Source organism: Sebastes umbrosus, chromosome 14, assembly GCF_015220745.1.
Source record: "Sebastes umbrosus isolate fSebUmb1 chromosome 14, fSebUmb1.pri, whole genome shotgun sequence".
NCBI classification, from domain to species: Eukaryota; Metazoa; Chordata; class Actinopteri; order Perciformes; family Sebastidae; genus Sebastes; species Sebastes umbrosus.
In genome coordinates, this window is record NC_051282.1 from 10,425,132 (window position 1) to 10,439,017 (window position 13,886).

A 13,886-nucleotide genomic window follows, 5' to 3' on the forward strand; every position below is an offset into this window, starting at 1 on the left:
ATATGAACTTTTGGGGTATATGGAATATGCTTTTTTTCATTTTCAGTTATTAAATAAAATGAGAAGTGTACAAAATAATGTAAAATGGGTAAGTGTTATAAGCTATTTTCAGTCTGCATACACTTGCTTTGGTTTGTCAGTATTTCAAACGTAATAACATGTGTATTTGAGTTGTATAAGTTGAAAACAACCGAAATAAACTAAACTCTGGACACGTGAATCATTAGACGATTGACACTGAGGCTGCTTTGGGGATGCTGTTGAATAAGATTAAAAGAAACACTGTTGATTGTAAAGGGGAATAAATTACCAATTTCTTTAAAAACAAATTGATAATTTGGTGTTTTAACAGCCACAAGTGGAATTGTATTGTATCTTTAAAGCATCTGCGTAGGTAAGATTTCAAAGTTTCTGGTGACTCCCAGTGGTGAAATGTAAAAAGACACAAGGCAGAAAAATGAATGCAGGAAAATCTGCAGCCTTCTTGATGAGAAAGTGCAGAGTTTGTGATTTTGTGAGTGAGTTTTATATGTAAAAGGAGCATTTCTGATGTAAAAACCCAGTTTGGTCCAACAGGATAAAGAACGACACCAAAGAGCCGAAGTCAGTGACAGAATATCAAAACAGTTTTATTACAATTAATTGATTTTTATCCATAAATGACTGAAAAAAGACAAGACCACTCTTTTAATCAGTTAGCATCACATTGAAATCTCATTTTCTGCTGTGCATAACAGTCCTGTCTACATGATCCTTTTAGTCTTTGAGGTTGAAGGAGTGTTTTACAGTCGGACACAGATCGATCCATCAAGGAGGCATTATTTTTCTGAACCATGACAGACAGACAGAACATTGACCTGTCATGGGGAAATCATAGTGTCCGTTTTCGCATATTTAAAAGTTATTTAAAAAACCCTTTAAGCATCTGTTGAAAACGGCATGAAAAAAAGTTAGCAACAAGGTACCAAGCAATAAGCATCAATACATACAGTCACCCAGCGTGCAGGCCATGAGGCAGCTTGTAAAAATATTTTACATATAAAAGCTGTCATATTGAAGAGTTCGCAGAGTGACTTGGTCACAGGAGCTTAATCCACTGGTTTAGATGAATCCACTGAGTCAGTAATGATCAGTTTTAAATAGAAATCTGATACATTTTCACTTTAAGAACCGCAAAACAAGCAGCTTTGTGAGGTTAAAACAGACATTTGATATTCAAGGGATCACACAGTAAATAAACAATAAATCCTTCCAGCTCAGAGCGCTGCAGAGACATTAAAATACCTGGAATGATTCATAAATCCTCAACTGTTTAATGCTTCATTCAGATCTCATTTTCAAAACAAGTAAAGCACCTGTTTTCTCTCTCGCTCTCCTCATCATCTCCTTCAGCAGTGTTCAACAAGACTATATCAACGATTGGTATGAAATTATGCCAACATTAGTGCAAAACATCATTCTGTACTCTAATAATCTGGAGTAATAACTTTCAACACTGCAGAACGTTTTAGAATCTCCCTAAGCTTTTTGGTTAATTTTATGTTACATGCTACACATCACATCTTCTGGCACAGTAATTCAAACTTTCACATACATCAACATGTAACACTTCCTCAGTTTCTGTCCCTTTTTTTAAAAGCAGCAGATTTTAATTGTACAAATTTAATCAAATCACCCTTCTGCTGTCCATTTGTATTTAATCATATTAATAATATGGAGAAGATCAATAGTAGTACCTTTCAGCAGTTCATAAATAGCCTGGGTTTGAGTTGCACTAGCAGAGACCCACAGGCGGGAAGTCAGAGGTGTTTCTGGGTAAAGGGATCGGGTGTGGGGTGTGGAGCGTTGGGGGGGCGTTTGAGGACATCAGGGCTCGTGTGGCGGAGCATCAAAGAAAAGCTCCCGACAGAACCGGACCGTGTCCTCCGGAGAGTAGACCGTGAAACCGATAGTCCGTGGGTCGTTGAAAATCTCATAGTCGTTTCCTCCCTAAAAAACAGAATCATCGAAAATTATAAACACAGATCAACATCCTTTCAGTCGAAGCTCTCCTGATCTACAATCATGCCATTTGAACTTTAAGCTCGGATCCCCGACAAACAGTCAGTTTTGTATGCCTCAACATTTAAAGAGGACTTATTATGCTTTTGTTCTTTTTCCCTTTCCTTTAGTGTGTCATATAGTTTTTTGTGCATGTAAAAGCTCTGCAAAGTTACAAAGCCCAAAGTCCACGCCAAAGGGAGTTACTCTCCCACACAGAAACACTGCTCCTGAACTGCCTGAAACGCCTCCCTTGAAGTCCCGCCTTTTCTTCCGTAACGTGGTGATGTCACCAAGTAATACATTTGCATAATACCTGGGTAGCGGCTAATTTGGCACGCCCTCAAACAAAGCCAGTTTGAATGGAGCTGGAGCGGAGTCTGAAGAGTTTGGTTCAGTTAACCAATCAGAGCAGACTGGGCTTTTAGGGCTCCTCTGCGATGCTTACAGAGCACACTATGAGGTGTTTTTACTGTACAGTAACAAAAGTATAACTGACTCTCCTGCACCATTTAAATGTAAATCTGAATGAGAAAATCAGTTGAATAGTTTTGTGTTCTGTGTGCAACTTGACTCCCTGTAGCACTGACAGTCAGCTAAAGCAGCTTTAGGATGTGTTTATGGGGGCTTTGCAATGATCGGCGTTTTCATATTAGGTACGATTGATTCATACCGTGGCAAGTACACTTGCGTCATCATCCATGTGCATTTGTTTATGTTGAGATCAGCGGGGTGCTTTCACATCAGGGACCTGGGCCCGGATCCGAGTACTCTTGACCCCAAAGTCCATATCATTTGATTAGTGTGAACGCTCCGTACCGTATTTGGGCATGGTTCGTTGATCCGTACTGGAGTCCACTTGAGACATTGTGAAGGTAAACCCCAGAATACAATGGAATCTCCCTTAGTTCCAATTAAGGGAAATCTTTATGCTGCTGATATTGTAGACAGTAGTGTGCTCGCAACATTGTGGACAGTTGGTGTGGTAGATCTTGACTGTCAATGAGTCAACATGAGTGGCTGACCTCACTAATGCTCTTGTGGCTGAATGGGTGCAAATCCCTGCAGCCAGGTTCCTAAATATTTGCGGCAAGCGTTCCCAGAGTGCCTGTGGTTTTGGAACGAGATACTCAACAATCAATGTAATATTTGGGTGTCCACATGCTTTCGGCCATGCAGTGTATAAAGAACACAATTGGTAAACTGTGTCAGTATGTGTATTTGTATGCAGTTCCCAGGATGAACTTACATCTGAGGTCTCGTTGCCAAAGAAGTAGATAGTGTCCAGGCCTTCGCTGTCCAGCTGCTCTAGACACAGTCTCTTGTCCCAGCCCTCTGGGAAAACGTCAAAGCTGATGAGACCACCTTAAAAAAAGATGATGACAAACAGGACATTGTTATTATCATCATCTTAACTATATACTCATATACACTGTATTCCGTGAACAATATGTTTAACAATATCATGCATTTTAAAAGAGGAAAATGAAACATTCTAATATCAGCTGACATACATTTGCCATTTTTTTGCAGACAAAGCATGCGTTCATGTCACGTTTTCAACACAATTTATATTAACCAGTACACTCAATATGTTGGTGGATACTTTCCCTTTCGCTCTCTTCTACCTGTATTTACAGTCAACACCTCCAGCTCTGCAGAACAAACGTTGTTTACACAGCAGAGGCTGAAACTGATGGGGGCTTTTGGAGCTCTTTATCCAGCAGGGACAGATCTGTTTGTTAACAGTTCAGAGAGCTTGTTGGCAGGGAGAGACGCAGGATGTGCCACAAACACACGCCAGCCCAATGTGTGTTCATTTTTGACCAAACAATGCCAAGCATTTTCTTTATTCATGGAATCCAGAGACGACTGTGACGTGTGATTACTGCTGCAGCTCACAGAAACGTTCATGATTGCAATGTGTATTTTGCAAAATGTTCTCTACACAGTCCAGCTCTGGTTTTCATTATAGCTCATTTTTCATCACAGGTCATTTTTAAAAGTCACAGAAAAAGCTCTATTGTTGCTGTGCTGTGAGTCGAATGACCTTAGCGACCTCAGAACTGTGAAATGTAGCTGAAAAGTCTCCTCCAAAAGTCTCTTTGCAGCTCTTCCCTTTCAATCTGCTCTCTCGCCCTTCCCCCCCTTTAATTCTTCCCACTGCCTTGTCTCTGCTAAAGAGTTTAAAGAGGCAATAACAAAAGGCAACAGCTGAGGATTGTCCAGCCAATCAGAAGGCTGTTTCACTCACACACCCTCCACACGCCTCCATCCCAAACACCTTCAACCTCACACTACAAACACCTCAGAGCTTCAACAACCCATCCCCCGGACTGCTTTACTCACTGCTGAGCAAAGACAAAGAAGGGCTGCTAAGTTGCTGACAATGCGTAGATGTGCATGTAATCCTTTTCAACCCTTCTGCTAAACCCTAAATGCTGTAAATTAATTACAAATAAATAAAGGTTACTCAGCATGGTGGTTAATTTCAGACAAAAATGCACAAAAAATTAAAAGTTCCAGGGAATATATAACCAGGAATCTAATAAAACTTTTAAAAAAATGTGGAAATGAGTAATTGAGGGAAATTAATATGCAACATTCCTGATGTAGATACAGGACTGTACTGTATATATATATATATATATATATATATATATATACACAAACATACACAACAAGTCTCAAAGGGCTTGCTTCTCTTTAACTACATCTCCTCTGTTATTGCTAACGTTTAATAAGGAAAAAAATCAATACAGGATAAAAGCTTTTACCTCTCTGTCCCTTACATTCTGTACTCTCTCAGCACAGATTGGATAGAGTGTCAGGTTTACACAACACCTATTGCAGAGATCAACGGTATCAGTTAACAAGGGCGGCCGTGCAGAAGCAGATAAGACACCGAGGATGGCAAACAAATGAATCTCGAACTCTGTTCATCCTCCGACCGGTTCCCGTTTCCCTAAGTGTCAGAGGCAACAGAGTGAGCGGTAAAACATCTGCAAACAACTGGCTTTCCACCTCAGCAACCTGAGTGTGTGTACGATATCATCCATCTGGAAGTCAAACCTACTTTAAGAATATGATCAGGTGCTGGAAATGATTTTTAACAACACTGTGGCTGTTAGAATAACGATTAAAAGTCTGTGCTTCGATTTATAATAATAATCAGATCTCTATATGCAACGCCACCTAGACTGATCCCTACCGTTAACCCTGTTTCTATTTTTATGATCCATGCTGATAACCTGACTTTGCCATTGTATGTATTTTGGATTTACACCTTAATGTTACCTTAGACTTTTTATATTTGCACTCCTCCAACTTTGTATTGAGAAATGTGAAATAACGTCACATTTCTCTTTTGTGCTACATGCCAGGGATCGAGAACAGGAAGAGCACTGAGTAAAAAACAAGTCCATCTGTCTCCTTTGTTTGAACTGTGACCAGCTTTCCGGCGTCATCGGCAGAGGCTCACACCTCGCACAGCACGTAAGCAAACATCACTTACCCGATCCACCTTACTGCTGCTGCTGTGTCGCCACAGAGAGAGAGAGAGAGAGAGAGAGACCTGTGTGTGTGTGTTTGTAATAGTTAACTGAGGGCTCCAATGTCCAGCACAAGGTCCTCCATACACCACAGGTGTGGTGGTAGAGGGGTCTTTTTTAAACAGTGATAAGAGACAATAGGCAGACAGATATGCTGTTAAACTAGTTTGTCATTAAGCTGCACAGATGTTATCAGGGAGATCCTGAATGAACTCGCTCCAAGAATACAAACAAAGATGCTGTTGCTCACTCGGAGAGCACGAGTGTTTAAAACTATACTAGATCTAATAATGTCCAAACATGATAAACAGATCTGAGCTTTAACATTCTCATCACTGTATTTTAAATTCTAGTGGCAGGCTACTATGAATATAATATGTATGAAATGATTTGGTCAAGTCAAGCTCTCAGGGAACACTGTCATCCGGTGTTTTGATCCCCTTTACTCCACTTCAGGAGACGTTTTAGGGCGATATCAGGGTTCAAAAGGTTAAATACAACATGCAGTTTGCAGGGGTGTGGATGTGTTGAGGTTTTGCAGACTTTTCATTGCGGTGTTCTCTCCATATTTTGGATTATTTACAGCTCCCAGCCACTGTTTACAACAGTCTGGATCCTTTAATGGCAACCGATAGTAACTCACTCCACAACCATGACGTTTCCTCTTCCACTCCTTACGACCGGGAACAATGCAAGGGGACACCATTGCGAATATCACATTTTTGTAAACAAAAGTCTAAGAAGTTTTCCTACTCAAGCAGCAAGCTGAAAATAACAGAAAACGCCTTGCTGCGAATATTTAGACACAACGGAAGCTCTGGTCAAGCCTATCCAATAGGAGTAGCCCAGGGGATCAACCTGGGAGTGGCGCCCAGTGCATTCTGGGTGTTGTAGGTTTTCTACCTTTTGAGCGAAAGAGAATACCACAGCCTTTTTTTCTCTGGTCATGTAGCACCAATATGACTTTTTGTCTCATGATACCAATTCCAACCCCGAGTACTGATCCGATACAGTGCTCTATTTATCCCACATTTAAAATCAGTGTACCTTACTTGGGGGAACTCCTTGGAGATTTTCACAGGCAATAAAGTGTTGCTGTCTCCTCTGTTTTTGATGCTAATCGACAAATGCACATTGGCTCTTTTTTTCCATATATTTATGGCCCTGCTGTGTTATGCCTCCTGCAGATTAGGAGAAGACTTATCTGTCATGTCCCATTTCCCGTTTGTAATTGAGGCCAGTCAGAGTTAACTCCGGTGGGTAATATATTACAGGATGCATGTTTTTTTTTTTTGTGAGTGCACGTTGGGCTTTCAGCTTCCGACTCTCTCACCTTTAGTGAACCGTAGTCCCTTTCCAGCAAACTCCTCTTTCAGGGCAGCGACAAATTTCTCCCTGATCTTCTCTCTCTGGCGACAAAGTGACAAAGAAGCAGTCAGAATTCGCCAACCTTGACGTTTATATTCATTTAACTCTGGCGATCATCATAACCATTATCTGTTTATGTGCAATTTGTCATGTACAGATTATGTTGGTTAATATAATTTGAGCATATATTATTTCATGTATGAACGTAGCAGAGGATCCAGCTGCGTAAATGTTAGCGGGAAGCTGAAGGGTTAAACTCTCCTCCTCGGCTGCTATCTGCTTCCTCCATATCGCCCGGCTCTGTGAGTCATCAATGGACGGCCTGTTAAGCTGTTGTGAAAGCTCAACATTGTTTGACCTCTCTCTGTCTGCTTAATTGAGCACATTTGATGAAACCGAGAGACAGAGAGGCGGTCTGTGACTCTCAGTGCCTGATGTGTAAATATGTACAGTTTGTTTAGCTTTGCTGCTGAATTTGGCTACTGTGCATCTTAATAACGTTCTAGTAATTTCATTGCAATTCAGGCAAAATGCCACTTGCTACATGTACAACAGCAGAATAAGCTTGCAAGTTATAAGCAGCCATTGATGAATGAGTGTGATATTTGACCTATACACTTTGGTTTTTACCTTGTCGATTTCAGAGAATTCGATTCGCTCCTCCGGCGTGCAGCTCCGACCAATAGGGGAAATGTTGAGCATGCCATGCCTGAACTCAATGAACGTTCCCCTGCAGGCAGAAGAGGACACTTAAAGGACATTTAAAAAAAAACGTAACTGAGGCAGAAACCTGGATTTGATTTAACATGATACCAAGTTTACAAAGAGAGCATCACCCCCCATAGGAAGAAGAAAAACACATGTTAACAATCATGTTTTATCTTTATTCCTACACAGAGATCCCAATCGGGCATGTTCTTATCTGCCTCAACAAGTCAGTGCTGAATCTGCTGATGGATAAAGAGATAGCAGGAATACCAGGAATGCAGGTCAAAGGTGTGCGTGTGTGTCCATCCTGGGGGTTTGAATAACTTGACTGTCTTATGAGGTCGGTCAAAGTCTCACCTTTTCTTTGGCAGCTTGATGAGCCCCATGTAGCTCAGGCAGAAGTTGATCAGGTCCTGCAGCAGCTCCTCCCCGATCTGGTTCTGAATGGCCTGACGGGATGAAAATACACTTCATTCATAAACACTTTCACACACTGTGCTCTGTCCCATTGTTTGGACAGGTGACTGAAACTGATTCAAATTATTACATTTATTTTTCCCCCTGTGTATCCATATGGTTCGTCAAGATGAAGGTAAAGAGGTCACCTATTAAATTCATAGTTGTAAGTAGCCTTTCAGGTGGGCTGTGCAATATATCAATATGATATCGATATAGTGATATGAGACTAGATATCGTCTTGGATATAATATTATCGTAATAAGTGTTATCTTTTCCTGGTTTTAAAGGTTGCATTACAGTAAAGTGATTTAATTTTCTAAGTTTACCAAACTGTTCTAGCTGTTCTATTATTTGCCTTTACCCAATTAGTCATTATAGCCACATTACTGATAATTATTAAGCAAAAATTTGTGTCAATATTTTGTAAAAGCACCAATGGTCAACCCTATAATATCGTTGCAATATCTATATCGAGGTATTTGATCTCCATGTCACCCAGCCTTACCTTTTAGTATCTTAAGCTTTTGGCTAATGAATTAGATCATTTGTCTTATTTCTTTGTAGGTAAACATATTTTTCATCACATAAAATGTAAACATGTGAAGCATGTATGTGGTATTTCTCTCAAAACAGATTATGTGTTGGATACCAGCTGACGTTTTGACATAACATGAAAAATGGGACTCTGAATGATCACTTACGTGCTTTGAGAGGAGTTTCCCATCTTTGTATTGCACTGTCCCGTTCTCAGCAAACACATAGTCAAACTTGTGTATCACTGCAAGAGAGGAGAGGAGACAGGTGAAATGTGACTAATGTGCTCATAACACCCATTCAAGGAAGTAGTAGGAAGAAGTGTCTCTCCCACTAAGGTCTGAATACAGAAGAATAGAACAGCCTGCTATATTTACCTGGTGGCAGATTACAGTTTGTGTAACTCTGCCTGGAAAAGCCACGCTTAATCTGTCTGACCTTCCCACTCACTTTGGCCTGTAAGTGATCCGCAAGCAACACTCTCCAGGAAAAGTCTGTAACTTTGCCTGACTAAAAAGCTGCTTTCATCACTTTCCCATTAATAACCACAGCAGTCACCTGCACAACAGCAGAATCCAGCAAACTGAAGGCATGTAGAAGCTGATGATGTAAAAACAGCTGGATTGTGTCTGTGTGACAAATAATAATAAAATGCTCCTCTCACTGGGTTAAAAATGTAAAAAAGATGTTATTAGAATTAACTGTTATGTGGTTATTTAGTTTTACACATTAACTGATGATTAAATGATAAAACTGACAATTTCAATAACCTTTTTCACCATCAATAAAAAGAAACACTACAATAATGTGATGCGAACATCTTATCATTACATTTCCGACCCATTCGTTGTGTCATTTTATAGCACAGCTTATCACATTATCCGTCAGCGCTGACAATATGTGCAACGTGAAGTATGAAAGGATTCACCTTTAGCACACTTGGCAAGGTTATGAAACCGCATGGCTCCCTCTTATCGCAATACAGCTGCATTCCAGCTGTACCCTAATATTTACAGATAGACAGGTTTTCATCCTGCTCATGCAGCCGGGAGGTTGCTGGTGCTGCGGTGTGTTTTGGCAGCAAGTTTGGGAGTCACAGATAAATAAAGTTAACTAAATAGAACCACTGGAGTTGCACTTGAGTTCCAATGTCGACTAATATGTTCATATTTTTGAACTGTGCCTCCCATTGTGTTGTTACGAAATCATATCAAAACAGACAGTCATGATGACTTGAATGCAACTGTTAGTCATCATAAGACAATTGTCAGCCCAGCCTCCTGGGTTGCAACACATATAAAGGAAGAGAAAGGTGATCATGCTTAACTAACTACTAGTCTAGCAATTGTTCGCAGTGAGTCAACCTCCCCTCATCATGTGTTCGCGCACAGTGACTTGGAGTTTTTACCTGTCTTGTGAACATTGCTTGGCCCCAGTAATTTAGGTGTTCACATCTCATTTTCCTCAGCAGTGGGGTCTATATATTTTGTGTATTTTATCAACATTGTGAAGGTTGATTATATATATCATAGTTGCTCAGATATTGAAACGATTAAACATTAAAATTGTTAAATATTATTATACTGAACACACTAGTGTTGTGTGGTCTTTATCCCCTGCTTGCACTGGGCAGGATTTATTATGATTTATTGTGTATATTATATTCCTCTTTTTAGCTATTCATAGCTGGTGGGAAAATAGCCTCCCAGTTGTATCGCTTCTGCCGTCGTCATCGCCCCCTGCGATGGCCAGCGGGAAAGACACTCTTGTCTGGGGTTAGTACATTTCATGATTAACATTGAAAACCCATTCATGCGATGCTGCTACTGAGGTCTGCCCCTCATAAACCCCTCCCACCTGCTTTTAACAAATCTGATGTGATGTATAAGGAGCTGAAAAACTCTCCTGCATAACACACGTGAATCAGTGATGAAATAAAGTATGACTGCCGTAACTCATGATTTACCCCAAACCATGTGACTTCAAGAAAACAATGTTGAGATTTTGGCGGGATATTTATGAGGATATTTCTGGTTTCAACTAAAAACAAATCAAGCACAAACATCTGTCAACGCTGAACACTTGCAACAAAACGTAGTAGCCTCTATAAAGGTTTATGTTTATTGACAGCTCTATCTCGTGATATTCTGCATGCGCGTTTTAAACGAGTAATAACAAAATTAGAGCTCTAATTCCCTGAAGCCATGTGACTTAGAGGAAAACAACAATGAGACCTGCAGGTCACTTCCAAGCACATACTCCTGTCAACGCTGAACACTTGTTATCTGCAGAGCTACAACAAGCTATAAATGGATGCTCGGTTAGATGAGGTTAGTCCAAAACAGCCTCTCCAGGCCTGCTGAAGCAGTTACAAGCACTGCAGTGCAGCTTAAAAACGGGCTGTTTGCAATGACGCCTGTCTTCATCAGTGTTCCTCACTTGTTATAAATGATGTGTAAATGTATGGCTAAATCATTTACAGAGCTTTCTGCAGTCTCCTGATCCAAAGTGTAAACAATGCATCACAAAATACATCTCAAGACGCTCTTGTGTTATCATCCTTTTATAGCGAGTCTGTTAGAAGGATGTTGTGTTACTCTCTCTATTAAGCTGCATGACGGCCTAAAACCCACATTATTCCCAAGGACCATCCTCTCTGTGGACTTGTGTCCAATTAAGCAGAGGTTACAATAAGAAGTACCAGGTCACGCGGAGTGATCCAGCTGAGTGAATGATGCAGCATGCAAGTGTGTAAAACCATCATTTGTTAAGACAGGAAGAGGACTGCTCACCATCATCCCCCTCCCCGAGCTGCTCCGCTATCTTGGAGTAGTCCGACCCTCCCACGATGCCGATCTTCACTTTCCTCCGCAGCGTCTGGAAAAACTCATCCAGCTGTGGGTCGATTTTCTGCGGATTACAGAAAAATGCACTGCACGTTATCGCTTTGTGTAAACTGGTAGAGCTCCCTCTCAAACACACACACACACACATGACTGAACATGCACACGTATGTACCATCATTAACAAGTAAAATCTGTGTGTTCCACTGTGTTATTGAAGCATCATTACATAGAAAGAACAGAGAACAATGGAAACGACTGCAGAATTTGCCTTTGTGGTGTCATAATCTGGCACAGATCTCCAATTAGTCCAACATATGGATGGAAGAAAAGCTCTGAGCTGCACACAAGGGAGACCACATTATGTAATATCGGGGCGCTGACACGCACACACACACACACACACACACACGCACACACACCAGTTACCTTATATGAACCCAAGCATTCAAACGCAAAGAGCCAATGACAAAAAGGAAGGAGGAAGACTTGGAATGAATAATAAAATAGATGATTTCTCCTTTAAACCTTACATAAATGTCTAAATGAAAACCACCAAAAAGAAGAATTTACAGTATTTTTTTTTTTTTGGGGCAAATATGTTTATTACATTTTTTTTACAGATCATAAAAAACATACACTTCACATTGCACATAAAAGGCAAACCATAACACAACACATAAAGACACTTTGAATATAATGTAAGTAAGGCATATTCTGCTGTCATACTTGCTGACAAGATACTAAGATCACAGGTGGAAAATAAAAAAAATCTGACTCTTATCAATAACAAAACCGATCAGAATTCAAAAATATATATAATAAAAATATAAATAAATATAAATTTAAAAAATGAACAGTACAATACTGTAAATTTCCCATTTACAGTATATATCTTTTTTTTTAATTAAAAATCACTCATTAAATCCCATGTGAGGTGACAGTATCAGGGATGTTTATGTGTCACCAGATATCAACAGACCTATACATTACCACACTACATACCACATAGCCCCTCCATGTGTGTGTGTGTGTGTGTAGGGTAAATAGTAATGTGTGTGTGCAGGGGTAAGGATGTAGAAATGAAAACAGTGTATAGGTGAGGTTAGTTAGGAGGAGGCAGTGTGCTCTCACATACTATCTCCTACCCTGAAAATAATTTAAAGGCAAATGATGAAGGCAGAGAAAAAAGGGAGCTGCTATTGTGAAAGCTTGTAATAATCAATAAGAGATCATATCGATCTGGATGGATGTGAGCTCACCTCTCGAGGCAGGGTCAAAGTACCGTCCACATCAAACAGGCAGAGGATGTTTCGGTCCGACGAGAAGCTCTTAGGTTCCTCCATTTCTTCTTCTTCCCACTCTAAAAACAGTCCTGCTGTCTCGGCTCAGTGAGATCAGCTCGCAGCACCAACAACAACACAACAGAGTGCGGTGTCGAACGTGTCGGGTCTCATTTGCAACACTGTAGCTCAGCCGGCAGCCAATCACAGCCAGGGAGACTGGCGTGACGTCAACAAATGGGCGGGGCGGTGACGTTTACATGCAAATCAAGAGCCGGCTGACCTTTCACCTAGTGGTGAAGGGAAGGAGTAGAAGTGATGGATGCAGCACAGAAACAGAGAGGATACTTGTGCCATAAAAGTGTGTCAGCCACTATTAATGCTAGATACAGATTGATCCATTATAACTTTCTTCAACAACTCTATTTGACACCACAGAGATTGCATAAATATAGACCTGAGACATCAAATGTGTGTTTAAGATGTGGTATAGAGGAGGGCTCGTTTTTGCATTGCACCCGGTTATGTACAACACTTAATATCTTTTGGCAGGACTTCTCTGACATTATGACAAGACTTACAGGATTTACCTTCCCATTGGATCTGCAAATTTGCTTATTAGGGAATTTCACGGTTATTAGTGCACCTTTAAGGAACTTTTAAAAAAAAGTTTTTAGAAATGGCTCTATGCATCACCAGGAAGTGTATATAGCAATTACATGGAAGTCTGATTCCCATCTCCTCATATCTAGATGGCTTTTAGAAATGAACAGCTGCATTCCACCTGAAAAAATCACATATACCCTCAGAAATGAATACAACACCTTTCTGAAGATTTGGCAACCCTATTTAACCTATATAGACTCCTTACCAACACCTATATCGGATTTGATATAATAAAATTATCAGACTTGATACATCATTAGTCATCTGAATAAGTCAGAACACTGCATCTTGTTATTTATGATTTCTTTATTTGTGTATTTAATTTGTTTTTTCTATATCCTTTTTAATTCAATTAGTAGTTAACTAGCTTACTGCTTTTGAGTGTGGTTCTTTTTCAGTTTGTATGTGGGTGGGATAGGGAGGGAATTTGGAGC

General features: G+C 40.2%; 1 protein-coding gene and 1 long non-coding RNA gene across 2 annotated transcripts; one reads left to right on the forward strand and one right to left on the reverse strand.

Annotated features, from left to right (window-relative positions):
- Nucleotides 1–604: 604 nt before the first annotated feature.
- Nucleotides 605–12,950, reverse strand: LOC119501917 (phosphomannomutase 1). Its single transcript, XM_037792696.1, has 8 exons — nucleotides 12,766–12,950; nucleotides 11,453–11,570; nucleotides 8,828–8,904; nucleotides 8,025–8,116; nucleotides 7,590–7,689; nucleotides 6,925–7,000; nucleotides 3,290–3,405; nucleotides 605–1,989 (listed from the first exon to the last, which is right to left on the reverse strand). Exons 1-8 carry the CDS (start codon nucleotides 12,847–12,849, stop codon nucleotides 1,867–1,869), a joined length of 786 nt encoding a protein of 261 aa, XP_037648624.1. The 5' UTR covers nucleotides 12,850–12,950; the 3' UTR covers nucleotides 605–1,866.
- Nucleotides 5,395–9,469, forward strand: LOC119501933. Its single transcript, XR_005209960.1, has 2 exons — nucleotides 5,395–5,535; nucleotides 7,604–9,469. It is a non-coding gene; the product is annotated as an uncharacterized LOC119501933 (long non-coding RNA).
- Nucleotides 12,951–13,886: the final 936 nt, after the last annotated feature.